The 27859-nt window shown below is 45.9% G+C and overlaps 3 protein-coding genes across 3 annotated transcripts in view; 2 read left to right on the forward strand and 1 right to left on the reverse strand.

Moving 5' to 3' along the window:
• rbpjb (recombination signal binding protein for immunoglobulin kappa J region b) overlaps positions 1-27859 on the forward strand; it is a 103571-nt gene that overhangs the window by 29349 nt on the left and 46363 nt on the right. The gene's annotated exons all lie outside the window — the stretch shown is intronic.
• man2b2 (mannosidase, alpha, class 2B, member 2) lies at positions 461-6170 on the reverse strand. Its single transcript, XM_053416169.1, has 19 exons — positions 5940-6170; positions 5653-5799; positions 5449-5554; positions 5185-5357; positions 4941-5056; positions 4684-4861; positions 4349-4547; positions 4072-4262; positions 3809-3980; positions 3593-3726; positions 3053-3330; positions 2757-2951; positions 2433-2676; positions 2247-2357; positions 1971-2163; positions 1299-1445; positions 1094-1206; positions 899-1016; positions 461-816 (listed from the first exon to the last, which is right to left on the reverse strand). The coding sequence occupies exons 1-19, from the start codon at positions 6150-6152 to the stop codon at positions 713-715; spliced, it is 3132 nt and encodes a 1043-aa protein (XP_053272144.1). The 5' UTR covers positions 6153-6170; the 3' UTR covers positions 461-712.
• Positions 6190-8444, forward strand: smim20 (small integral membrane protein 20). Its single transcript, XM_053416174.1, has 3 exons — positions 6190-6380; positions 7555-7611; positions 7941-8444. Exons 1-3 carry the CDS (start codon positions 6272-6274, stop codon positions 7982-7984), a joined length of 210 nt encoding a protein of 69 aa, XP_053272149.1. The 5' UTR covers positions 6190-6271; the 3' UTR covers positions 7985-8444.

Genomic DNA, 27859 nt, shown 5'->3' on the forward strand with positions numbered 1-27859 from the left:
CTGTCCATGTAAAACAATCTATCTTATTTAGGAAACTTTGACGAACTTTAATAACTTCTGTGACATTTTTCTTAGTGTCAGTTATTCTCGTTTTGCCTGTAGCTACAACATCAGAATCAGAATTATTTTTATGTATATTTGCACATACAGGAAATTGCCCTTTCGTGGTTGGTGCACTGTACAAACAACAATAGAACAACAATATATACAGTAAGAGAGTTATGGGCACGTGCAACCTTAAAAACTGATAATTGAGAAAGCAGATAATTTATTTTGCAGCCGCAAGTTTAATTCCAACTTATGACCCTTTGCTGAGTCTTCCAAGCTCGTTCTCCCACTTTAAATATGTCCATTTCTAAATGTCCATATATTTGACTCAAAGATTTAATATTTGAAGGTCTGCATGCACTCTAGTTACATGCATCCATGACTGGAGGTGGAGAAACACTGGGCCATCATCTCGTTTTCTTATATTTATTTGACCTTTGTGAGTGACGTCAAACTTATGACACAGATATTTGAATGAGACAAAAATAATCACTTTATTCATCGAGAGTCAACAGGGACTCAAAGTTGGCTTCAACAAATCAGTTCCCTCTGATCAACATCATGTGCAAAAGAGCATTAATCAACACTGAAGAGAAGAATCACAGGTTTAAAAAAGCTCTGCTGTGTCTAAAGATCTTCACAGAAGAAAGAAAGACGCTTCAGACTAAAAGTCTTTGGAGCCAAAGTGAATGAAGAAAGTCCGGATCTCTTTGGGTGAGATGGTGACGGAGAAAGTTTCGTTTCCGTGTCTCTCACTCCCTTTGTTTTCTAAAAGAAGGAAGAGAGAAGAAATGCTGTATTATCGTGACTCCTGATATTTGTTGTTCTTCTGTTTGCTGCTGTTTCTCACCTGTTTCTAGGTTATCTACAGTTTTCCACTTCCACCTCTGCAGACGGCTGATGTTCCAGGTTCCTGTGAGAGAACGCTCCTCCACCACTTTGACTTCCCCTACGCTCTGCAGAACCTCCTGAAGAAAAAGAGTCTGTTTCAGAATTACGATGAAGCATGTATGTAGATGCATGAGTTGAATTTCTCTATCAGCACCTTTAGGTTCACGGTGACTGGTTTCGACAGCTCAGGATCTTCTCCCTCCTCAAACAGATGCATGATCCTCAACAGGACGCGGTCGTAGTCCGGCTCAGAGCGCAGATCTACACCTAAACGCAAATCCCAAAGAAAAACCTCAGAATAAAACCAGTACGTATGAATGGACTGGTTTTGATGGGCACTGTATCTCCTCCGTGCTGACCTGAGAGTATGTGCCTGAGGTGAACGTCGTGGTCAGAGCTGTAGTTCCACCCGGGGATACTGAGACTGAGCAGGTGGAGGTTTGGCGGCAGAACCACTGAACGCACGGCAGAACGACCTCTGGGCTTCTTCTCCGGCCACGGCCTCTCTAAGTGGACAAACAATACACAACAGTGAGGTTTCTGGTTTGTTTCTCTCTCTCTCTGCAGAATACATTCAATCTATGGTCGCACAAACGTCTCTCATGTAGAAATGTAATCGCCTGCCGAGGCCCATTAGGTATAATCGCTTGGTGAGTGTGGGCAGTGCAGGATGTGACGCACTTAGGGATCAGTTGTGTGGTCGTCTGTTTAAGGTTGTGTTTGTTGGACAAGCTACTTTTCGGGTTGTGAGAAAAATGCACAGTGAACAACAGACTTGTGTTGTTATGGTTGTTTTTTTGTACTGCATTTAATTTGCGGTGACATTTTTCAATCTTCATTCCAGAGTTTTGGCAGAGTCGTTTGTTTTCCTGAAGTTGGCAATAACTTCAAGTGCAGAAGTAACACAAGTAGAGGGTGGATTTATCCTCTAAGGGTCTTTCATAACAAAAGTAATTTGACACGGATACACCAAACAAATTCATCAAATACTTTAAAATGTCTTTATACTACTTTGTAAAAGAAAAACTCACGAGGTTGGTCAATGGGCATGACGACGGGTCTGTGCTGCAGCTCTACCGCCTCCCTCTGGTAGAGCCGGGTAGTGGTGCTGATGGAGCCCAGCATCATCCACAGGGTGGGCCTCACCACCGAGCTGTCGTTCAGGGTCAGGTTGTAGGCGAGGGTCCAGGGCTGGTTGTTCCACAGACGTCTATGGAGCATGACCTGAGGGGTGAAGACGCAGGAGGTCAACATGTTCCCGTGTGAGAGGACGGGGACAGAGTCTGTGGTCTCACAGCTTCTTGTACCTCTAGTTCTCCACTGGCTTGGCTTGAGACGCCGTGAGCTCTGTCGCTGAGGAGCACCAGTCGGCTGAGGTCATCCTCGATGTAGGCGGTCCGGACCATGGGGAAGTAGTTCTGCAAAAACACACGTCAAAATGCTTTTGTTCGTATTTTAAACAGTCGTGGAAATCCCCTGCAGCCCAGACTTACTCTTGCTATAGTGTTGTTGGTGAACTCTCTGTACGGCCTCTTCATCATCTGGTAGCCGTTGTCGTCCGTGTACAGGGTCCTGTTGCTCCTCAGGTCAGTGCTGGTCCTGAGGATGACCTCAGTGTTTAGGAGGAGGGACCCCAGAGAATAAGTCTGCTCCAGCCGGTGACACCTCAACGTCGTCCCGAAGCATTCTGGGACCCGGGTGGTGATCGAGTACGCGTAGTCTTTTTCGTTCTCCTCTCTGAAACACGAACCACGTTAAATTACGAGAGTTTCACAATTAGGGCTGAGAAGTGAAAAGAGAGAGTTCCTTCTCCCCACCTGTAGAAGTACTGCCTGATCTCAGACACGATCTTTCCGGGGATGATCTCCATCTCCACGGCCTGGTAGGCGCGCACAGCTGAACCTCGGCTGCTGCTGAAGATGTAGTTATCGGAGATGGGCCCTGCTTTCACGTCTCCATTCGCGTGGTACTCCCAGAAATCCTGAGAGACACTCACCATCTTTTTCTCCTCACTGGCAGGGGGACGACAGGCGAGGTCAAAGTTCAGAAAGGTGACAACATAATAAGAAGAATGTTTTTTGTGAGTGCGATAAAATGCTAAATCAGATCTTACAGATAAGTGATGCTGTGCAGTAGATTTGTATCCTGGTCGAACATGAGCTTGTAACATTCATTCAGAACCGGCAGAAGCCTCCTGCCCGTCCTCGTCCAGTCGCGGACGCGGCGTCTCTCGAACCGAACGCCTTTAGCCGCGTACGTCCGGCCACACTTGGACCTGCCAGCGCACTTCCTGTCAGAGAACTTAATCAGGTATTTTCTATGCTGAAGGCCTCCCAGCTCCACCCGCATGAAGAGGTCGAAGGTCACGTTGGACTGTGCTGATGTCTGGATCTGTAACAGACACAAGAAATTAGATTTTAAAACTTTTAAATTATGTATTCATTTTCACGAGGAATGATATGTACAGTGCAAGTAATTGAATAGAATAGAATAAAAAAGATAGACTAGAATAGAATAGAAAGCCTGTATCATCACTGTACTGATGATACTGCTGACTATTCACACTTAATCTCCTCAGTCCAGCACAAAGATACAAGAGACAGAAGATCTAAACATCTGTGACTATCAGCTTATGAGATAAGATTAATAATACCTGTGCAGGAACAGGCCGACCCTCGTCATCGAAGACGGTTGCGTTCTGGAAGGTCACCGTGACGTTGATGATGGTGGTGATGTTCCAGGCTAACGGGTTGTAGACGATGACGTGTTGCCCCAGACTTCGATGACCTAATGAAACGAGGAGATCAACACAAACATTTTTAAAATTGGAAAGTATCAAGACAAAAATGTTAAATGAGCTGTACTCCACCTTTCCTGTGGTAGACGCTGTCGAGGACGCTGGACATGTCAAGGTTGTGCGGCAGCAGAAAAAGAGCAGCGAGCAGTTCCTCCACTCCCATCATGCCCTGCACCAGGTGCTGCACGTACATGTCTGCCACCTTGGGAGACTCGGTGCCGGTGATACCATCATGGTGCTGCACCTAAACACACAGGACATGATTGTTCTAAGCGTTTACTTGTGTTATGTGACTTCCCCTTCAGGTATATGAGTCCAGTGGTTTGAGAGTTTACCTCAGAGACAGCCCAGCGGAGTGCTCTCAGTTTGTCCAGGGCCCAGACTTTAGCCACGGGTCCGTCGGGGAAGGTGAGCCGGTACCGGGTGAACAGGGTCTCGGCCGCGTGCAGCTGGGAACTCGCTTGCCGGGCGACTCCTTTCAGAACATTTCTGGAGGCATAAAATCCCGTCCACGCCTGCTGCGGCTCTGAGGAAAGAAAACACTGGGTCTCGTTTCCTCCCTTTAATATGACGCTTGGTATTATTCTTATGATTCACGACCCAGATTCTCACCAGTGGAATAGGGTAGAAAATCTTCACTCCCCCGAAGCTCCCACGTGAGATCTGATTGGTGGACGGCTTGGAAGTATTCACTCAGACTGGCGTACTGCACTGTCACTCCGAACTCCTGGCTGTTCTGGTTGATGTACTTCATTAAAGGATCCATGTTGTTGAACTGCACCGACGAGTTGTAGAACTGCTTGTCACAGCCCTGGAACACAAGCAGCACACAAACACATTTCTTCCTGTGTTTTATACTTTAATCGACAAAGAGGAAGTTAAAAACAACAACACAACTGAATCAAGCTTCTCAAATATAATGATCCCAGGTGTTTCATTTTGCTCACCCATGGCCAGAGCGTGTGGTTTGTCCTGAACCAAGCTGCCCTCTGCTTGATGTTCTCCACCATGACCTGTGCGTAGGCGTGTAGTGTGTCCTTGGTGACTGGCAGACTCATGTTGGGGTAGACTCCATCTTTAGGTGGGTCGGGGAACAAGGCGACTCCGTTCCAGTAGAAACCAGAGCTGCAGACAATTTAAAGTTTTTACTATTCAATAAAACTATGCTTCGAATTTTTGTTTTAGGTCATGAGTCTTGATCTACCTGTTTGAGAAGTTGAGGTGAGATGGCGTACAATAACTGAATTGGTCCATGATGTGAGTGAAGATTTGCTGCTTCTCTTTTAGGGAGGAGGAACCTCTCCATACAAACTGTAGTTTCTGTACAAAAAGAAAGTTACACAACATCAAAGTAAGGTGTACAAATCTTAAAAACAATTTAGTTTAAATATATGATGAAATTGTGCTATCTATTCCCTCCACTAGTTGTATTTAAACCCAACTAGTACCTTCTCTTTCTGCATGTCGTCTTTGAGGTCGTAGTCGACGCGGGAGACGAGGTGGGCATTGAACCCGGCCAGAGCAAACAGGACCGGCGTGGTGGCGGAGGCGCCGAACGGATCCACGTGCCAGGAGAACTCCGGGCGAACTCCGAACGTCTCGTAGAGGAAACCATGTCCCTCTGAAACAGCAGGAAAGCTTCAGGGTTACTGCTGCTTACAGTGAGACGCTGCTGGAGTTACACAGCGGCTGATGACAATGCGTGGCCCCACCTGTCAATTGCAAAATCTGATCTTCTAGATCGGTCACGGCCTCATCGTGCATCACCTGACCCCCGAGGATGAACTCCAGTCTTCCTTCTTTTACAAGCTGCTGCACCTGGAAAACCACACGTTATTCATTTACTGTATAAACAAGTGGTTTTAAACATAAGGATCTTCATCAGAACATCATGAAGACCCATCACACATCCTTACTTGTTTCTTCTGGGTGCTTGTGGCCACGGCGTCCCACCACAGTCTGAAGAACTCCTGCTCCACAGCGATGAAGCGGCGGTCTTTAGCTTTTGACAGCTCCTCAGTCACACTGCTGTACACGTTGGCTGCATAGGCGTGCATGCTCTCCTATTGGAAAACACACACAAATCCCCCATTCACACAAGTAAAACACACACATCCGTGCACGTTGTTTGAATTAAAGTAGTTTGCTGAAGGGGGAAGTCGTTCGTTTGGAGGTTTAACAGCAGCTTTGGACAGAAACCGACCTGAATGGTGTAAACCCAGCCCACATCCATGTGACTGTGAGGAAGAACAAACGTCTGGATTCCTCCTGACGCTGCGTGTGAGCAGCAGCAACACAAATAAAACACACACAACGCTAAATAGACCATCTTATAACCGATAAAGGTCAAAAAAAGGGACGAGGAGCCAACTTCTACAAACTCTGCTTCCTTGTTATTGTTGTGGCTGCAGCACATGACTACGGAAGCCCTGAAATACCAAATTAGTCGTTTTGACCTTCGCACCGGAAGCACTCGTTGTAAACACCACACACACACACACACACACTTGGAGGTGAAAGCGGTGGACACACAAAATGTCAAAGAACATGAGAATAACGTTGATCTTCGGAGGGTTCGTGACCGCGGTGGCCGCCGCGTTTTACCCAATCTTCTTCTACCCGCTCCATCACAAGGAGGAATACAGTGAGTGGGGTCAAACTTTAATTACGTGTCGGTTACTTAATGGGAACTGTGGTGACAACCATTCCCAGTAATGACAGGTCAAACGATGCTGAAGTGTTTAGCTTTTATGCTAATTGTAGCTTTACCCGGTAAAACACAACTTAGCTAGCTCGTGGTTTTAAACAGGAGAAGTTTAATTAATTTGGTATTTCTGGTACATAACATGCTAATGCTAATGTTGCTTTACACACAGTGGCCCCAGTTATAGAGAAGTGTTTTAGTTTAAGTTGTAATGTAGTGAGTTGTTTATAAGGAACATGTTAGAAAGGTAATTTAATTAGTTTCACACTAGGCAGGAGACAATGAATGGAAATGTCTGGTGCAGGGTTGCCAGGTTTGGGTGAAGAAATCAGCCTAATGGCAACAAAACCAGTCCAATGGCAACAAAACCAGCACAATGGCCGGAAAACCAGCCCAATGGCATCAAAACCAGCATAATGGCCACAAAACCCGTCCAATGGCACTTAAACCAGCCCAAAACCAGCTCAACGGCAGTGAAACCAGCACAGTGGCCAATTGAAACCAGTCCAATGGCAACCTCTCGGTGTGAATTAACTCGGCCTCTCTTGTGCCAGTAGTGTTCATTAAACACCCTGTGATATTTATTAAGAAGCTTATTAAACACCCTTATTCTCGCTGCACAGAACAATCATACTTTATCAAATGATTTATTATCAACAATTAGAATTAAAAGCCTTGTTAAAGTAAATGGCTGGACTTCAACGAGTAGTTTAATAAAACAGGGTTTTATTCCATCGAAAGCTTTTCTCATCAAAGAGTTTAAAAACTTTTATTTTGTTAAATGAGGCCAATGTGTTGTCCTGCATGCAGAGAGAAGTTTCCTTTCTATTTTTCCCAAACAAAGAAATAAATAAACATGCAGTTAAACCAACTGAGACAAAGAAAGAGAGATGCCAGGAAAATACATTAAGCTAAGTAGTTAGCTTATGTCTGGCCACTTCTGGCCGGCCCGGATGGAAAGCTACGGTCGGGATGAGTCGAGGATAATCTTCTTCTTGTGTTGCTGACAAACGACAACAACAAATGCTGATGATAACGAGCTTCAATGTGAAAAATGTTGTTGATTGTGACCACAAGGGTTTTGCACTAAATAAATGTTTTTTTCCTCCTGCAGGAGTCGTTCAGAAGACAAACCGGACGGGAATCAACCAGGAAGATATTCAACCTGTGGGTAAGAGCAAATAGTGGATCTGAACCTAGTGGTTTTGACACTGCAGTTTATTAATGTTATATTTATGTATTTAGGATTGTGTTCACCTTTATTTTAACCTTTGGAATTGGTTGGTATGTATTGAACTGAGTGTTTTCTGCCGTAAAAGTCTTAAATATGTTAAAATATTACACACTACTTGTTTTTATTGTTTGTTTTTCACTTCATCCCGATGGTACAGGCCATATAAAGGTTTAAAGGTCCTAAATTGAACTGGTTAGATCCTCCTGTCTCATTACCCTTTTCTCCAGGACTGTGTTTATTTCTGTTCCCCCCCCCCCCCCCCCAAGGTGTGAAGATGTGGTCCGATCCGTTCAAACCTGGAGACAAATGAAGAGCAGTGATTTGCCGACCTTCAGGACGTCCACACGTTGATGCTGATGACGAACGCCTTTAGTGATGAGTGCTTGGTGTGTGCGCGTGAGTGAATGAATGATTTCCAGAATGTGTGGTTTGTTTGATGAGTGATTCTATTAATCCTATAAATAAAATGTAAAGTTCTAAAAGCGTAAATACGTTTCCTTAAAGAATTATTTGTATAATTTTTTTGCTGTACTGGGTAATGTTTTGTTTTGAGAGAGAGATTGGACTCAAATGTTCTACCCCCAGAATTGAATTTGTCCACAAGGGGGCGCCCCATGCCTGCATCTTAACACCGAAAGCGTTGACGTGTGTATTGTTTGTGCATCTAAGATATTTTGGAAAAACTCTTGTATTTCCAAAAGCCTTGCTCTGGTATGCAGCCTGTGGGAAATTATAATAAAATACAGTGGTTTGTTTACCCAGCCCATTCACGAGAGTCTCCTCTGACATTTTATTTTGATTTAGCTGATGCGAGAGTAATGAAAGCGGCTCGGCAGATGAGGGACATTGTCCAGTAACGTGCAGGATCATCTTCTGAAATGGAAACAGTAGAGACAGAGTTATTCCAGGACACATCACTCTGAATTATCATTTGCCCGTCACAGACACAGGGTTTAGCTCGGCTTCTTTAAATGGCATGTGACTCCTGCTGTGTTTTGCCCATAGGCTGCAAGGATGGGGCAGAGCTCCATGGTCGTCTTGTTCAAACTCCTACTCAATGTGATCCAGACTCTCTTTACGAGTCCACGGCTGCCGTAAAAAGCATAGAATTCCAAAACTACCATCTTTTTAGTTTTTTTCCCCTGTACTTTTGTGGTTTGCTGACATTGACCAGCATCCCCTTCCAGAGTTCGGTCCATCAAAGTCCTTTTTGAGGAGCGATAGATTAAGAAAGAGCTAAAGCATGTGTTTATGGTCCTTCAGAGATGGTGCATTTTTTAAAGCTGCCCTTAAATCCTTCACAGTCCTCCATGTGAGCCTGTACTTTCGGACGTTAAGGACCGTGCTCGAGGCCCTGTGCCAGAGAAATCCACTGCACGGGCCAGCAACGGCCACTCTCCTTCTCAACCCCCCAATCAACAAGCCCCATTGTTTATGAGAGGTTGTTATTGTTGGGCCGTGTTCAGAAACAAGAGAAAACTCAAGGGCCCGACTGCGCCGAGGCGTCCAAAGTAAAGAGAGCAAGGGGTGAGGGGGTGGACGAGGGGAAAAATGAAAAGCAGAAATTCCTCTCATTCCCCGCTGGTGTTTTCCAGATTCCTCAGGCGACAGCTCCTCGGCTGTGAGAGTGAAGTAAGCAACCAAAGGGGAAATTGAAGCGACCGGCGAGAGGAAGAGAACCACATTCTTGAGGGGACGCGTCACCTACACACAGAATAGAAAAGACACACAATCTCTGTTACTCTGCCTGGCAAAGTATGCAACAGGTTGTGCGACGAGGCCCCGCAGCTTCTCATTCTGTGCTGGAATCGCTGTGACACTCCATGTCAGACACACACTTTCTCCACATGTCTGCAGCAGGCCTCAAATCTGCACCAGGCTCTTTACGGTCCCGTGTTGTCTTCGTCTCTTTATGCTTTTGCCCCTTGTCCCCATTCAGAATATGTAGATCGTCACTGTGACACATTCAGCGGGGTCACGGCCCACTGTGAACCATCATGAACTCACCACTTCAACTATCCTGCTTTTAACCCATCACACAAATCTCTCCCGGCTATTGAGGAGGTGTTGTTTTTGTCAGGCGTGTGTTCGAGAGCTGCAGATAATTGGCTGAGGTTTTCAAACTAATAGCCATGGGAACACAGGGTTGACAGACAGGCCACGGGGTCGGAGGAACAGCAGAGAGCCCGTTCGGGGAAGGGGCGGGTAGAAAACGAGCGAATGCCGTGTGCCCTGTCGAGTGTGGAGAACAGAAACAGATCATAAGTTAACGAAAACAATAAGTCTGTGGAGCTTCAGAGGAGCCTCTCGATGACACACTCCGTAAAACAAACACCCGAATAATAAGAGCGTGGAGGAGGAAAACAAAAAAACAAATCAAGGCCGGACCGAAAATAATTAGCCGAATAAATTATGAAACAATGAGTCGATTCATTTGGAAAGTAATGAGTTGCTGCACAAATTAAAAAACAAAATACATGTTTTTTTTTATATACTATTACAGCCTGTAAAGTGTGGAAGCGGTTACTTATTGTGCATTTCAGAAATACGTATATAAAAAAACTGTTTATGTGAAATTTATAGTCTTCACATCCAAGCGATTCAAGAGACATCACTTAAAGGCCCCTCACCAGATTCTGCACAGCTCCCTCTAGAGCCAGCTATGCTTATTACAATTGTTTGCACATATTCTATAGTAAACTCCGGGGGCCACTACACTAACTTTGATGTGTGCAATTGTTGGAGTTCCCCTCACTGCTGGAGTTCCCCTCACCTGATGCAGCACGGAGTGGATGCACTCTAAGCGTATTTATTATTCCATTGAAGGAAAGTATACAGAGGGTTCAGGATATATTAGACATCAGAGTTTCAATTGTGTATTTGAAAAAATGCAGGAAATGTACAGTAAACTGCACGAGGAAAATGAAAGTGCTGACCACTTCACCCAAATACAGGAAAAACCAAGAAAATCATAAGATTATGAATTCAGCACACACCAGAAAGCACACACTGTGGATCCCCCCCCCCCCCCCCCCTTCCCCACTAAACAACCAAGAGTCTACATTTCACATCTCAAATCTCAGCCTTGTAAAACAATGCACCGGAGTGCCGTCCACATTCCTGGGTCAGCAGGCGCACGGCTGTGGAAACAGATAGTGTAAGTCTGAAGCAACGTCTAGGAAAGAAGAGGCAGCGGGTACAGGCCTCACAGCGGGGGGGGGGGGGGGCAGGCGAAGGCGAGCTGCCCCAGTGACAGTGTGGTCCTCAGCGAGCTAGTGTTACACTGTGTGCGTGCGTTGGTGCATGTGTCATCCAGGAAAGAAAGCAAAGAAGCTCTGTCAAGAGGAACACAGTGTCCCCTAGGGACTACACTGTGGTCCTGGAACTTACTGGAACTCCATGCGCTCTGTGCATGTGTGTGTGTTTGTGTGTGTTTGTGTGTGTGAGCTCTTGTATTCTGCTCGTATTTGCCCCGAGCATCACCACAAATAGCTGATTATGGTTTGTTGAAGGTTGTGTCTCCACTGCCCGGTCGTGGAGGCATTGCAGTCCATTGCTGCGGCTGGTCTTCGTCGTGTGCACAGGGATCCAGTGGTCAAGGGCAGATGATGCAATGTGTGTCTGTTTGTGTGTGTGTGTGTGTGTGTGTGTGAGTCTGAGGCTCTCACAGGAACTATCAGTTCTAAACAGTGTGTGCAGTCATTTGGCCACGCACCAAAGAATCTGTGAAAACATGTTGTGTGTTTTTTTTTTCCCTCTTAAAGTCTGTTTTTAGCTGAACTCATTAAACAACCTTCATCTTCTAATTAGGAGTCATCGTCCGTAGCACAGTAAGTTTCACAATCTTAGAATAGTAATTAGCACAATCCCTTTTTCTTTTATTTAAATGACAGGTTACTGGTGTAAAGCAATCCCAGCCTTTCCTTGGGTTAGCGTGGTTAGCAATGCCACACTGTCTCAATAAACACAGGGGTGTTTCAAGGTACTTCAGGGGCCCCAGGCAAAAAGGGACTTGAAGGGGCCCTGCATAAAATCAAACTGAGCCCCCCTCCCCCCAGCCACATCATTCGATTTTATTTTCATTCTGTGAGGATGTTGCGTTGTCTTTTCAAGTTGTGTTGTTTTTGGCAGAAGGGCTGTTGAACTGACCTCTGTGTGGTTCTGAAAGTTTTAAGACTGTTGCACTTATGACCTGAACAGAACTTTAATCATCACATGATTGCATAAGAATGATTTAAAAACCTGTTTTCCATCACTTTTATGAGTCTCTTTGTGTCTCACGGAGTAAATGTGGCGAGTGGAAAGAGGTACAACACCATACAGTCAAAAAATAGTAGAAATACATCAGAAATAAAGGAGCAACATGTGTCTCTACTGTGTTCTTGGCTGAACTGAGCCGGACCTTCTTTCTTCACGTCTCTTCAGGCAGCCAGTGAATGTGATGAAGCAACACCTCTGAGTGAGATGAGTAGGAAATTCTCCGATGGGCCAGAACTCCTTGCTCCTGGCTCGTGCACGCATGTGGATCTGTGGAGGAAATGTTCAGCAATTAGTTGGAGTTTAAGGTTGGAAAAAAGTAATTATTTCCTCCATCATTTGTTCTATTCTTTTTTTTCTCCCAACAGAAAGGAAAATCCTTGTTATGGACCGACCTCACCGCTCAGACCACGACGGTTCCTTCGATTTCCCGAGGAACCGAAAAAAAAAAGGTTGAGAACCACAATTGCTTGAAGCTCAGAGCTGATTAACAGACAGCCACACACACACACACACACACACACACACACACGCTGGGTGAAGTATAACTGTCACGCATCCTAAACACACACCGTTACAGCACTGCCGTCTGAGCCAGTGCAAGCCTCCGCCGTCAATCACGTTATATAGCAGGTTTCCGTTTTTAAAGTCCCATTATAATCTTAAAGATGTCTTATGCACTAAAGCAGCAGGGGGACTGTTGATCTGGGCAGGGCCACTGACAGAGAGGGCCAAGGCTGCAGGCAAATCGGTGCTCCCCCCCCCCCCCCCCCCCCGAAACAACGCTGAGAAAAGAGGCAGGGTGATTTATAAGGCACCTTAACACTTGACTGGTTCATTCGTGAAAATAAGTCTGCGGCCGATCAAAGCCAGCGCTTACATTAAAAAGCCATGGTAAGCTCTTTTATAACCCTGTCCTGGGGTCAGTTTTCATTCATATTTCCTGGCACGCCACTTCTCCCCCCCCCCCCCCCCCTTCGGTTTAGGGATTCCATCAAAATAAACAGTTCAATCCCGAGACGGCATTTAAGACTTTTTAGAAGGTATGTGATTTCACAGAGCTGTCTTAGCAGCGTGTAATGCAATAAAGACAGATAAAACACACGTGGTGTTATGATCTGATGTGACGTACGGGGTCTTGTTGAAGTTGGAGCCCCCCCCCCCCCCCCCCCGACTTGCAAGTGGACCGAGTGATTCACGGTGTTGACAAAGCTCACAGTACCCCGCTATTTAAGTGCCGCGAGATGAACTGTATCCTGTTATTAGTGGTTTTTGCACACGGGGAAAATGAATTCAGCGAGTCAGACCTGTGTCCGATGGCAGCTGGATGGTTTCAATGGTTTCTGGGTGTAAACGAAGTGTGGGCAGGAGGACCCCATCTCCCTCTGGGTTCCTCGGGCGGGGGGGTTTTCATCGGGGGCCTCGCAGATGACAACAAAATATACGACTTGGCTCGGAGTGGGAATACTGGGAAAGTCATGGAATTTTGGACGCTTTGACGGAACACAGGCTGTCCACTTTTGGCCCAGGAGGAGAAATCCTGTTGCAGTGTGTGTGTGTCCTTGTGTGTGTGTGTGTGTGTGGTGGTGGGCCTTAAGGACATCCTCAGGGAGGTGACCCAGAACAATGACAGGTTTACAGCTCCGCACCAGGCAGGCGGGCTCATGGGTGGTTGGTGTCCAGCAGGGATCTCTGAGCACTGCAGCAGACAGGACTCAGCATGTGATGGGCTCGATAATGAGTGGAGGCCGGTAATCTCTATTCTCAGGGCGATGAATCCTCCATATCTGCTCCCTGCATTTACCTCATATAGTCCAACAACTGAAGGCTCTGAGGATGAAAACTCATGAGGAATCACTTATCCTCTTGTGCTCTGGAACAACTGCCTCTTCAGATTTTTTGCTGATGAGTAACATGCTCAGTTGTTTCAGTAACGTCTTCAGAATATCCCGTAACAAAACTTACTGATGTGTTTTGAATTATTGCTCAAAGAGCGGGAGAGACTAAGTTATACAGACTAACTGCTTGAGTCCGCTAAGACTCAGAAGTTTAAACAAGTGAGTCTCAGGTTTGGTCAGAATTGCTTCAATGACTTGTTACGTGATTTGAACATAGTCACTATTAAACCAGCACTTTGTAAAGATTCATAACATAACATTTAGATTCAACATTCATATCCCTGTTTACAAGTTAGAGAACAAAGTCTGATTATGACTCACATCATTACGTCCATTTCCTCATTAAGTCTGACGGCATTCCGCCATAATTCATATTCATATATTAATATTTGTGTCAATGTAAACTTGTTCACATGATCCCCGGCTTCCTGAACCATCAAACAAGCTTTAAAACTTATTTTTTTAAGGTTAAAAAGTTGCATATTGTTGCTCTAACAAATTAAGATTTTGCTTAAACTCTTTATTTGGACTTGAAGGACTTTGGATTTGATCTTGGTTGAGATTTGACTTCAGCTTGTTCTGAATTTTTTGCATATAAAGTCCCTTGTTTAATATTTTATACCTCCCATGAAATATGTCTTTGCATTCTGCCTTTGTAAAGAGACGTGTGGCAAAATGACAATAAACTTCTTCTGAGACCCAACATGAGATTTTCCATCACAAGACTCGTGACCTGACTTGTTCTTGTTCTTAATGACACGAGCACGAGCCGTTGGTTGAACTCGCCGTCGGAAGCCTTGTCAGCTCTTTCACGATATCTGAACCACCATGAATTTCAAATTAAGATTGTGGAAAGGCTGATATTGTTTCCTTTTTCAAAAAAGCCTTGCAGCCCTGGAAAGGATTTTTCTTTCCACGGCTGCTCAAGAACTTCATTATTTCCGACATTTGTTTCGCCCTGGCTGCGCGCTCGATGGAGGGTCAAAAATAAACCGTGGTCATGTCATGTGCATAACCCTAAACCTAACCGCAGGATTAAATAGCAGCCATATGCACTGATGTCAGTTGGAAATTTGCAAAAAACGATTGAATCGCACGCGCAGGCCTCATCCTCGTATTCTGTCTAAAGGGCACTCGTCTGCTACTTGATGCCGTCCGCAGAAGAAAGCCACCTCCAGTCCAAACAAGAGTCGAATCCCACCTGAGCTACCACTGATCTCTCCCTATGGGCAGTGAGCTTACTTTGTGGTCTCTCCCTCCATCCATCCCTCCCTCCATCCCTCCGCTCCTGCACCATCCAGAGAGCGAGTACAAACCACATGTTTCGGGGAGGAATGGAATGAACGGGCAGCATCCCAGACCAGAGTACCTCCAGCTCTCCTGCCCCCTGGCATCACTTAGCTCTACCCTGTCATTAAGGACAGGGTTGGAAGATTTGTGTTGGAACGCGGCCCTTTGTTGGAGAAGGATGGTTGCAGAGGGGGGAGAGAGAGAGGGAGAGAGGGAGAGAGAGAGGAGAGGAGTGATGTCATCCCAGGTCGGGCCCTGGATGTGGGCCGGGACCTGTGGTGTTGCCTTTGGGCTTCGTTAAAAAAAAAAAAGACGGGCTGAGATGGAACGATGTGGAATATGAAGAACACAATTGTGTATAATTTGGTCTGTGTTTGTCTGGATGACTATTTTTCTTTTGTTTTATACTGTGGGCATGCAAATGGGTGCACGGAACTTACAACATGTGTGTGTGTGGAGGGGGGGGGGGGGGTGGATGCTCGTCTGTGTGCGAAGGCATGTGGTCGGAAAAAGTATAGGCTGTTCTATGTAGCGTTCACTCTTTGTTTCAGTGTTGCTTTAGTGGGTGGATGGTTGAATGAATCATTGGGCCGAGGTATCAGAGAGAGTGGTTTGGCTTGGGGGTGGGAGTGTGGGGGGGGGGGGGGGGGGTGGTTAGAGAAGGAAGGAAAACCAACTTGTACTTGTGGCTTCTGGATTCCTAATGCACACTACTGCACTGTGATGTCTGGCTGCCTCCCTGCTACCTACAGTGTGGAACACAACACAAGCTACACAAACTGAAAGTGTGTCTGCTCGGTCCACGGGTCGCTTTGTTGTACTTTGTCTTTAAAGGATCAGTTTTAGGAATTACTGCGATTTAGGTTTTTATTTTCACCGCAATGAAAACAACTCATCAAGCTTTGAAACGAGTATGAGGCATCGCTTCGTGGAATACATGGAGTTAAGTGACCTGTGCTCAAGTCATTGTGACTGCCCCCTAGTGGCTGGCTACAGTAGAGGGTCATAAACACCACCTCCTCCATGTTAGTGGATGCGACATGCAACAAACCACATAAAATTTAGTTTTAAAGAACACAGTCGATACACCTGTCACCTGTCCATCATTATGTTTAAACCGGTCGCACTGCAGCTACACTTTATCTTTACACATTCTACGGGCTACAAACTCGTTAAGAGCAACACACACACACATACATGTGGTTTGTTAGATAATGCTCAGTTGCAGTATGGTTTTTGCGTCTACACAAAATGTTTTCACTCCTGCAGTCACAAGTTGCCTTTGCAGAGAAATCCAGTTGACTGCTGCATAAGGATGATGAATCTCTTGACTCTCCGCCATGTACTTTTCAGAGCTAGAGATCAGATCAACCATTAAATGGACCACAGACGAATTAACATGACGGATAAGTCGATGGATCTTTAATGGCTCGGAGATAAAACGCCTCCGTGCTCCGAAGCACAGGAACCGACCCTTCTACTTTTAAAATGTCAGTCACATCCAAAACATTGCGTTTGACATTTCACAGTGAATTTTGAGTGAAGAACTTTACTTTTATAAGAGCTGTCTTCCAGCCGGTGGTTTGCAGATGCACGCTTCGCATATTAACACATTCATTTCAAATGTAAACTGCTGAGGAAGTGGTCCTGCCGTGCTCTCCCGATGTTGTTTCGCATATTTATTGCAACTTTTGTATTATCTCTGCCTCCAATAATATTTAGATGGAAGGGGATTGATAGAAGCCGAGTTCCAATAACAGAGATAAGTGCTGTGGGGGTGATTGTGCAGCATGTTGAGGAGAGAGGAATTGCCTAAGTAAACTCAGCCCGGCTCTGTGGAATTGTGCTCTGGAACGTGGTGGTGTAACCGGAGCACGGGTTTAGCCCAAAGGAACTGGGCTCAGTTTTCCCCAAAACCTTTATCTGCCACGATATGTAGTGAGGAGAGGAGAGGTGTGTGTGTGTGTGCATGCATCCCTGTGTGTGTGTGTGTCTGTGTGTGTGTTGTGTGTGTGTAACATAGGATATTCAGGGAAGTAGATGGAGGGCTTACAGAACGGCTAAGTCAGGAAAACAAGTCTCAGGAAACCCTACACTCCATTCTGGCACCAACACAGACGTTCTTTCTTTCTCTTCCTCTGTCTCCCTCTTTCTCTCTCCTCTGTCTCTCTCTTTCTTTCTCTCTCTCTCTTTCTCTCTCTCTCTCTCCTCTCTCTCTCTCTCTCTCTCTCTCTCTCTCTCTCTGTCGTCTCTCTCTGTCTCTCTCTCTCTCTCAGGCTGCCTGTCTTGCTGTATCTCTCACGCAGGCCGGACCAAGCCTTTATGGGGCCCTGGAACATTCTGATTTGGGGGCCGGCCACCAAGTACGATTGACTAATAATCAGTGCTTGATCAAACACACACATACTGCAAATTCAAGAGATTCAAGCCTTTATTGTCACATGCACAGTAAAAACGGGCGTTGTACTATACCATCATATTCTAACTTGGATTTTCCTCCATTGACACAATAAGTACACTCCCATGATCAAGTTTATTAATTACAAGAGAGGCAAAATGGCAGAAATAATACTTTTGATTCAAGTTTAAAAAAAGGCTTAATTTTTACCAACCATACGCTCGTAATTGATGAAGGAATCAAAAATCAAAATGAGGCCAAGAGATCCTGGATCAGTTTTTCAAGCGTGTACAGCAGCCTTCTGCTCCAATGACTCTACAGACGATGGATTTTCACAAAATGTCTTTGTGATAAAATAAATATGTCCCTTGCCTTTTTATTTCTTTTATCTTTATTCGTCTTTGTGTCGGGGTCTCAACGTCCCATCCTCGTTTCTTCTCTAATTTCCTGCCTCATCCCTTTGTCTCTCTGTGGCATAAGTTCTCTCATCTCTCCATCAGTTCAATTAAAGGGAGCTTTGTGTGTTGTCAAACCACTAATGTTTCTTTTTCTCACCCACTCATCTCCACTTTCTGCCTCTGAGGCACACACACTCACAGTCTCTCTCACATACACACACACACACACACACACCCTGCCTACACTCCTTTATCTTATCCTTTTATTTTCCACTCTCCCTACAGCCCTTGTCTGTCTGTATCACCCCCTGTTCCTTTCATAAAAAAAACATTTTCCACTGTTTTTCCATTCCTCTTCTCCCTATTCTCTCCGTCTCCCCCTCTTTCCACAACTCTGGACCCCTCGCTGCACCTCCCACAACAAACACACCAACTTATAACCCACCCCAATCATCCCATTTCCCCTTTTTCCATTTGTTTCTAGCCATCTTTTTCTTTTTCCTCCCCCCCGATCGTTTTTTCCTCCTCTCCTGACACCTCATTCTCTCTCTCTCTCTTGTTTTCCTCCATCTATCATTATCACGCCTGGGTTTCCGTCTCCACCTTATCAGCATGTCCGCTCGTTTCTCTGCCTCCTCGCCCTTCCACCCTCACCCCCGCAGCTCGTCTCTCTCCGCTCCTCTCATCTTCCTCGATCCCTCTCTTTTTCTGCTCTCTTGCTGTGTCCGCGGCGTGTCTGTGGGGGCAGCGAGTGGTCAGGCCTGCCTGCAGGCATCAACAGCACAGGGCCACTGCCTCGGGCTCTGTGTGTGTGTGTGTGTGTGTGTGTGTGTGTGTGTGTGTGTGTTTGTGTGTGTGTGTGTCTGTGTGTGTGTGTTTGTCAGGCTGGTTGGCACGGTGCCCAGACCCACCTCCTATGATGAAACACTGCTTTTCTTCATAGCTGCTGCCCAGACTGACCCTTACACACACACACACACACACACATACACACGCACACGCATACACACACATGCATGCAGACACATTCACAAACATCCTGGCTGGCACTCAGATGTGTGGCACAGATAAGTTTATTGAAAAGCCAGAAAGCAGAAAATCACCTCATCCGTATTTCTGTCTGTTGGCCTCTGTGTACCCTCAGTGTATTTAGATGGATTGTGACACACACACACACACACACAGTGTGTTTTTGGCAGCCACCCTGTGTATATGCATGTCACACACAATGGGCCCGACTTCCACTAATTCCCATTCTACAAATTGATGTGTATATCATTCAATTTGGGATGTTTGTTTTAGATTAAATCACAAAAACACAAAACTGTTCTCATTGACAATAACAAACATCTGTGGAGCTCAGTTGTTTTCCAGGCTGTACTTTCTGATCAGGTGCTCAGGCATCACAACACTTTAATCGATAACTGTGTCCAGCCTGTGTAGTTTGGTCCAGTTCTCTTTTGGTTTTAGACCCTGAGAGATATTTATACTCTTTAAGTAATACAGATGAAATTGTTATTAGTATGTTTGAGGCACCCCAGGACTTTGGGATTGCTCACCTTGTATAGAACCGTGTATTATATATCAATTCATAAAGTGGCTTTATCAGTCACCATTTTGATTTGTTTTCCATAAAGAATATTCTTGTGAATTATGAAATATCTAAGGAAATATTATTAATCCTGCGGAGGGTCTTGTTTATGAGATTCAGCCAGTAAAGCTTTGATGAGGAAACCTTTTCCTTCAAACTTTATTCCAAGTGAACCAGTGATATTGGGATCTGTGCGCTGACGTTATCTGTTGGCGAAGGAGATTTTGCTTCACCGAACCACCAACAAATGTTCAGTTAATTCAAATGTTTTGACAACTTTGGAATTAGGCCTGAGTTGATTTTTCCTCCGTCATCCTGTATGAAAGTCAACAGGAACCGCAGCGGGCCGGGGGTTTGAACTGGAACTGAGGAGGAGCGGTTGGTGTTTTATCAGTCCTCTGGCACATCTTGCACAGCCGTGTCACTCTTTCCATGTCATGGTCAACTAGCGTGTGGCTGCTGGCCTCCACTCTCCCATATCTGCTCCTCGAGGACTTTAAGCCAGACTCTCAAATCTGAAAAAGCAGTGTTATTTATTCTTTGCCGCCTGATGTGGTACTAGTGTCACTTTCTCTCTTTTTTCAGTGTTCCCCAGTCTCTTGACTACTTTAAATTTCCTGAGTGAGAGATAGAAGAGCCATAGATTGACAGTAAAGACAACTGGTCCCAGATCCGTTCCCCAGATGTAACGCAAACGAAAAACCCAGGGCCAGGGCTCTGGCAACCTCGGGCTGCCTGTTCCCTGACACTTGGATGCCAGCTCCTCTGCGGCTTTAGCCAATGAGCTCAATGAGCTTTTAATGAGCTTTAAAATAACAGCCGTGACATCATCGCTTGTGGCCCATCGCAGCTCCCACCCAGTCAGGCATCGGAGGTAACCCGCAGCAGAGGGAGGAAGAGGCTAAAATTGAACGGAAAGAAAAAGAGAAAAGAGGAGAAATATGGGGAAATGATTTTTTATTTAATGGTAATAAAGTTAGTTTATGGGCAGGAAAAGGGGGAGGAGAGGGGGAGACCGGATTGAGGACTGACAACAGAGACGCATATAAATAGATGCACGTTTTTCTGTTGGCCTCAGCTGATGTTTGGACTCACTCCCTGTCTGCGTCTGCAGCGTTTCTCTTTGAGTGGTTTTATTTGTAGATCAGTGAGTTTTCATCTTTTCCCTTCTTCCTTTTCCCCTGGAGGTCATCAGCTGAGGAACCAGCTGCCGTCCATGACACTGCATCACGCTCGTCTCCCGACCTTTCACCTTTGACCTTCTGCAGGAACAGCAGCCCCCCCCCCCCTTCACACAAAGAAGCACACGTTTGATTTAATGGCTAATAAACCTCATTTAGACCAATTGATGCACGTGTAGGAGGGCGTGCAAACGTCTGCAGGCCTCCTCTCAATCTCACATTCATTTATTCAACCTTTAGATCTACATGGAACCAGAGGTTGGCTCAATGAGAGCAGTTTGATTTTTTTGAATTTGCTCAATATATACAAAGGACATTTTAAGCAGGCTTTGAATATTAAGACTTACACAAAAGCCCTCCAAACTTACAGTAGGTTCAGTTTTAACCTTGTTTTTTTACTTATGAGCCCTTTGTTTATGCAAATTGTATCATCTGCATAAAAATGATATTTAGAATCTTTTAGACTAAACATTGAAACATAGTAGCAGTGTTTATAGAGAGAACTACAGAGGCTCTGGAAATGAACCCTGAGGAATGCCTTAGAAAAACCATACATTAGAAGTATTTGTGATGTGTTAGATTTCTTCCGTCTGTTTGTTCAGCGAAAAGATCAGAGGCCACAGAACCGACCCGAAGAAATCAGATAGTACAGGGTGTGATCTGTCTCTGATCTCATCTCCAAACCAAGAAACCACAGTGACACGAGCATGATCAGATGCTTTCATCAACAAGGAAGCCAGCATTTAGCCAAAAGCTGAAATTATGTAATTTAACCCTCGATAGTGATTTGTCCTTTTATCACAGCAGCTCCTGGATAAATCACATTGTCCTTCGTTGCTGTGGAAAGAGGAATGTAGAAATAGTTGTTCCTGTTGCAGACTTGGGAGGATTCTTCCAGACATCCGCTGTCGTGACTTGAATCGCCGGCTCCGTGGTCACAACCTCACTTCATTAACCTTGAGGGGGTGAATGTCACCCTCTCCTCTCGGTGATGTCATGTTTCGGTGGAACGGCTCGGGGGGGGGGATCTGCATGCATGTGTGTGTGGAGCTGGTGGTAGAAAGGAGGAGGAGGAGGACAAGTGGGATGGGGTGGGGGGGGGGATCCTATTTGTTTGTTTTGCCCTCCAGACGTGTCCGAGAGCAGATTAAGGGATTTAGCTCGGGGGGGGAGGGGACTTAAACTCCTCGCCCATCTCCACGGCTGGTTGGTTGATGAACCTGCGCACAAAAACACCAAAGAGGTCAAAGAAATCAAGAGGTTGTGTTTTGTTTGAGAAGCTAAGGCAGCGAGGGATGAATGGATGGATGGATGAATTGATGAATGGATGAATGGATAGTGAGTGGAAGAGGGGAAAACGCAGACAGGAAGTCGTATGTTGTCACAGCGATACCACTTCCAGCCGTCTGATCTTCTCTTGTTTTAGTGTTAATCCTGATTTTAAGCAACAGAATTAGGGACCCACTATCTTGTAGCTTCGCAGCCTCTTGCACGCGATGGCAGGGAACAGGAGCTCCACCAGTTCCAAGGTTTTCACTCTCACTGTGCTTGTGCAATAAATCATTGTATTTATTGTGATGTGATATATATTTAGTTTTAAGGTTATTTTTTATATGCGAAAACCAAATAGAACAGTTGTGCATTTTTTCATCTAGTTTTATTATTGAGGTACCACAAGTAATCTGTGGGGGTAATTTAAAGGAATAGAAACTTCTTTCACAATAAAAGAATATTTTTGTGTTAAATTTTTTTTTTATAATTCTATTATTTTCTGCCAATTGATTGATTAACTGGTTGTTTCAGCTTTGAAGAATAACGTCTTTCAGCTTCTTGAACTACACTACATCCATCTCTATCCAGCACCAGCCGGCCACGCACCCGTGTGTGTGTGTGCATGTGTGTCTGTGTGGGTGAATGTGTGTGTGTGCGTGTGGCTGCAGTTAGGGTGGTGGGGTTAATAGGAAGGAGGTGGGGTTGAGGGTGGGGGGGGGGGGGGGGCAAACTGCAAACAAACGGACGAACGCCAAGCTCAAATTCAACCGCAGGTCGGCAAGCCTGCCGTGGTGTGGCTCTTTTGTAATGTATATCAAGTTCACCAGGGGCCTTTTCATCTGACAGGCCATTGTGGGGGGGGGGGGGGTGTGGGCCAGCCAGCGTTCCACTCCCCTCTTAACCCCACCCACCCGACACGGGAGCAGGTTGCCTTCCAATTGTTTTATGGAAATGCACGCGGGCCTGGCCGGGTGTCTGCCAGGCGAGGGCGGAGGGGAGGGGAAGGAGGGGGGGGGGTTCTGTGTCTATGTGTGCGAGTGTGTGTGTGTGTGTGTGTGTGTGTAAGTGGGTAGATGTGGGGGGGGGGGGGGGCTAGTGGATGTGACGCCGACCCCAGCGAACGCCCCTGACCCTGAGCAGATGGCGAGGCAGGGTCTCTCCACTGAGCCAGAATTAATAGCGTGTGCCATGTCATATTGTCTGAGACGGGGCCTGACTAAAACTTCCTCACCCCCCTCATCCCCCTCACCCCCACCTCTATGCTGATTTCTGCTCCCCTCCACCCCCCCACCCCTCCTTCCACCATACTTCTCTCCTACCCACCCTCTCCCTAATGCTTCTACAGCATCTCTCTCCGCTGCTGCCTCCTCCTCTTCTCCTTCTGGGCTTTCTTTACCTCCCATACATCACATCACTTGTCTCTTCCTACCCCCCCCCCCCTCTCACTAAATCCACAGGCCCCTCCAGCCTCCCCACCGAGTGCTTGCTCTTCCAGGCCCTCGTGTGCTCCCTCATTCACTCCTTCATTTATTCACGTGCGCCTCATTCATCTGCCCTCTTTAACAGACACTCATTCACAGGTTTGCCCACTCGCCGAGGCTTTATTGGAGGACAATTAAGGCACCTGCGTTTCCAAAGCTCCCCCGCTGAATGCCTGCCACCCCGTTTCCTCACCCGTCTGTTCACACTATTCCACCACTGTCCACTTGTTCACTCACGCACACATGGACAGAGTTTCTGGCTCAGCCTGATCACTCGAGCCTCGTGGAAGCAGATGAATCTGAAAATGTCATCTCAGTTTCGTTCTTCCACAGAGAACTGAGCTTTTCAAAAAGGGGAATTTGTGGTGGCCACGCGATGCATTTTTGAGAATCTTGTCTTTCTGTTGAAAATGCTTTCAGAGAATTTCCTCAGAATTGATGGAAAGCCACTTGGCGGAAATAGTGCAAGAGTGCAGGTGCAGGTTGAAGTGGCCGGCATGTCGCCAAAGATCGGATTCTCCATTTCAATGTAAGATATGCAAATCCCCAATTTTGACATGAAATATTGAACAGACTTTATCTGCAGTAGACTGACTGACTGACTGACTGACTGATGGACGTACAGGCGGACACAATCAGAGCTCCTCAACTCTTCCTCATCAGTGTGTGAGTGTGGGTGTCCACTATCTGGTCTGTGGGTGTGGACCCATCCCAAATATTTGCCGGGCCTCCCTCTCTCACTTTTTCTTACTCTCCCCCGGAGCGGCAGTGTGGCTGCCAGGAATGGGAAAGAGGGTCAGGGATATGTTCACCCCCCACCACCCCCCCCCCCCCCTCCACCCTACCTCCGCTCCTCCTCCTCCTCCTCCTCTTCCAAATCACCAGTCCTCTTCCTGCCCCGCTACGCCCCTCGCTGACCCCTGCCTCCTTCGCCTCTATCAGGCCCCCAGACAGACAGCCTGGGAGATGGTGGAGGAGGAGTGTGTGTGGGGGGGGGAGGCGCAGAAGGTCACAGCCTCAGCAGTGCAGTCACTTGGCCAGAGAGTGTGCGTGTAAGTGTAACTGTGCGTGTGTGTGTGCTCTCCATGTGTTGACATGTGTGTTTTTTTGTACCACCTCTTCCCCTTTATGTGTGTGTCGGAGTATCTTTCATACTTTTGCAGAAGAGGTAGGCGCTGCAGAAATGTTTCAAGAGTGTGTGTGTGTGTGTTTGTCTATCTCTGTGTGTGTGTGTGTCTGTCTGTGTGTGTGCACGGACGTGTGTGCAGGCGGGAGAGAGCAGGAGCGTGTGGGCGTTCAAGAGGCAAAGGTCAAGGTTTGAGAGGTTCACTTGGCTGAGGCTAGTTCCCTCCAAACCCCCACCAGCCAAATATGCCGTGGTTAACAAAGTGAAAACTGTCTATTCTGAACATCATCTCATAAACAATTGCAGCAGCGGCCAAGAATTAAAGGAAGAGAAAGTCGTGCAAATATACGACGTCTCGTGTTTTCCCGAGTTCGAAAGAGCAGGAGGTTCAGGAGAAGGGAGCAGACTAACATTAATATTAGTTAAATCATCACAGCAGCGTGCTTTCACTTTCTCATTTTTCCTGAAACAATTCTATAAATGCGATTCCTCGGGATCCGGACCGATCTGGCCGCAGCTCATCGTGCCCACTAATAAGTGTCCATCAATCTTTTTTTAGTCAAGGCATAATAAAGGCTGTCACTCGCTCTTGTTAACAAAACATTAACAATCTGCATTGTAACATTATCAGGCTGCTTCTGCTATAAGCCCGCACCAGGCCTTGGCTTGGAAAGTCTTAACTGATAAGGGCGGCAGGCCAAGCCAAACGAGTTACGCTCTTAGTTTACTGGATGTGAATATCCCAGGAGGGTTTACACAAAGTGGAGGGCTTTACTTTCGTTGGAAGGTTCCATTGTTATGACATTTTTTGACCCTGTTCCTGATTAGTCTCTAAAGGGTTTTAAGTTTGGAGGAGTATTTGCTTCTTCTTCTTCTTCCTTTTTTTATTTTATTCTGGGACTAAACCTCTCTGAATACACTGGCTCCCGGCCGAGCCGACCGCGATACCGAATCTCTGGGCTCAGAAGATGATGTTTCAACCACATCCTGACAACAAACCAAATAACTTGTGTTAGAGGGTAGAGGATTCTTGCAGCCTATACTCTCGTGCAGCTTCCATAAATCTTTGGATTCAAGCACATAAGGGGTCAAGAGGAGCCTCTTTTTTTGGGGGGGGGGGGTTGTTTTGGGACTGCATGCATCGACTCAGATTTTCCGAAGTGGAACATAGATGTCACTCACGGTTAACGCATACAGCAAAGCGATCCAGAAGTGAAAGTGAAGAAAGGCACTGACGGAGGGAAGATGAAGACTTTGCATGTTCTATGATTAACTTGCGTCTTTGTTTTATCGCCCTCATTTGTCTCATGTTATTAAACCCTGCAGGATGACAGCATAATTCAATGGCTTTTGATTAGTTAAGCTTTCCGGGCGATTCTGTTTTAACCGCTGATTCATCCAGGTGGAGTTCTGATGAGTTTACATGTGTTATAACATCGTGTCAGAATAAAGAACAATCATGTTTTTGCTGTCTTCCCTTTACTCAACAGTCTGAGTTGCTGAGGGAGAGCATTGCACATTTTCTTTCCTCACTATCATGTTCTCCCATCTGGACTGAGATTTGGAACCAGCAACCGTCAATAAGCCTGTTTTGTTCTTGCAGGATAATAATGTTTTATAATTCCTTGTAGAGCAACTAAACCATCGGGCCTCCCCGTGTTATTCAAGGACGTTAAAAATAAAGTGGAGCATGTTTGTTTTCCTTTAGAGAATCACACGAGCGAATTAAAATCACTATCATGTCTGGGTGTTAAGGGCTGTGGTTAGCTTAGCTTAGCATTGAAGAAGAACCGAGGATATCTTTAAAGCCATGAGATCTTCTTACAGATAACTTTTGTCACTCAGATTACACCTATTTAAGTATATTGACTTTCAATCTCTTTGTTTTTAAGGATAACTATAGAATAACAAACAGGTCACGTACAAAAACTCCTGAGGGCTTCTTCAGACCTCTGCAGACATTATGCTTCATCTGTAAAATGCCATCACACAATGCGTTTCACATATTGTAGCCAAAATATATGGTCGGATGCCTTCAAATGTGGAATTTCACTTCACTTAAGACCACTGACATATTTCAGCTCCATGAAATTCCCCGCAGACAATGTCACATGCTATTCAGGGGACAATTTCCAAGCATAAATACAGGCATCAGGCCGCCTGGCTGCTTTTATACTTTTCAATACATAATGCATTCGACATATTTCCAGAGCTCATGATCAACTCTGCTTTTTTAATCAAAATGAAATACCCCGGAGGCAAAGGCTGATTTAAAAAGATGGCAACAAGAGCCGGAGCCAGGTCCTCTCAGACGGGGACTCGTATAACTTTTTATGAAAAGGCTTCCCTCGAGTGAAAAGGAGAATGGAAGCAAAGTGATTTCAAAAGTGCTGTGGTCGCAGGGCCGAGATCTCTCCTCTGGTAACGGAGGGAACATGCTGGTTTTTAAATTTTTGTATCTATCGGTGTTTGTTGTTTCTGCTGATAACCATCACAGTAATGGATTTAAAGGTCCTTGTGATGGTGTCATGCTTGTGAAAGCTCATAATCTAGCTCTATTACAAACATATTAAAGGCTACGAGGAAATACATGCTGTGGATTGATCGCTCGTTATTAGAAGTTGTTATCAGCTATCTGACGAACTGAGCTTACACGAAACCATAAACTGTCGGGTTATGTTTCTGAAGGTGGAAGCCCAAAGCCACTGTGGTATAAGTCAATCATATCGTGTTGCTTATTTTCCAATGTCATGCACAGGCTGCGTCAAAGCTGCCAAATAGCGTGCCTGTGCAGTTCTCACCCCACATAGGTTTTGGCAGCTTGAACTCAGTGTGAACTGCGTGCGATGAGGAAAGGGGAAACGTCTCCTTCCTCGTGCCTCCGATTCGCCTCTGTTTCAAAAGACTCCGCTTGGAAAACAGACGCTTTGTTTCCCCTGACAGTCTGCAAACTTATCACCCTGTCACTTTTCCTTCTCCTTCTGTTTCAGTCAAAGCTCTCTGATGTATTTGGGTTCTGAGCTGTGATGGCCGTCATGTGATAGGAGTGGGCGGCTTTGAGGAGAGTGCGAGGGGAGAGTAAAGGTGTGCCCCTCCAGGACTCATCGTCCTTTGTATTTTGTCAGACTGTCTGCCCTCGTCCACCTCTGGGTTTTCCCATGTGGCTGCACGACAAGACAGATGGACACAACGGATGTATGGACACACGGGGACGCCCTTCCCTCTGCTGTGAACTCAGACTCACACGAACCAGGCTTGATTAATTCCGGACTTTTTGTCTTGTGATGTTAACT

The sequence above is a fragment of the Pleuronectes platessa genome, chromosome 23 (genome assembly GCF_947347685.1).
Source record: "Pleuronectes platessa chromosome 23, fPlePla1.1, whole genome shotgun sequence".
Classification (NCBI taxonomy): Eukaryota; Metazoa; Chordata; class Actinopteri; order Pleuronectiformes; family Pleuronectidae; genus Pleuronectes; species Pleuronectes platessa.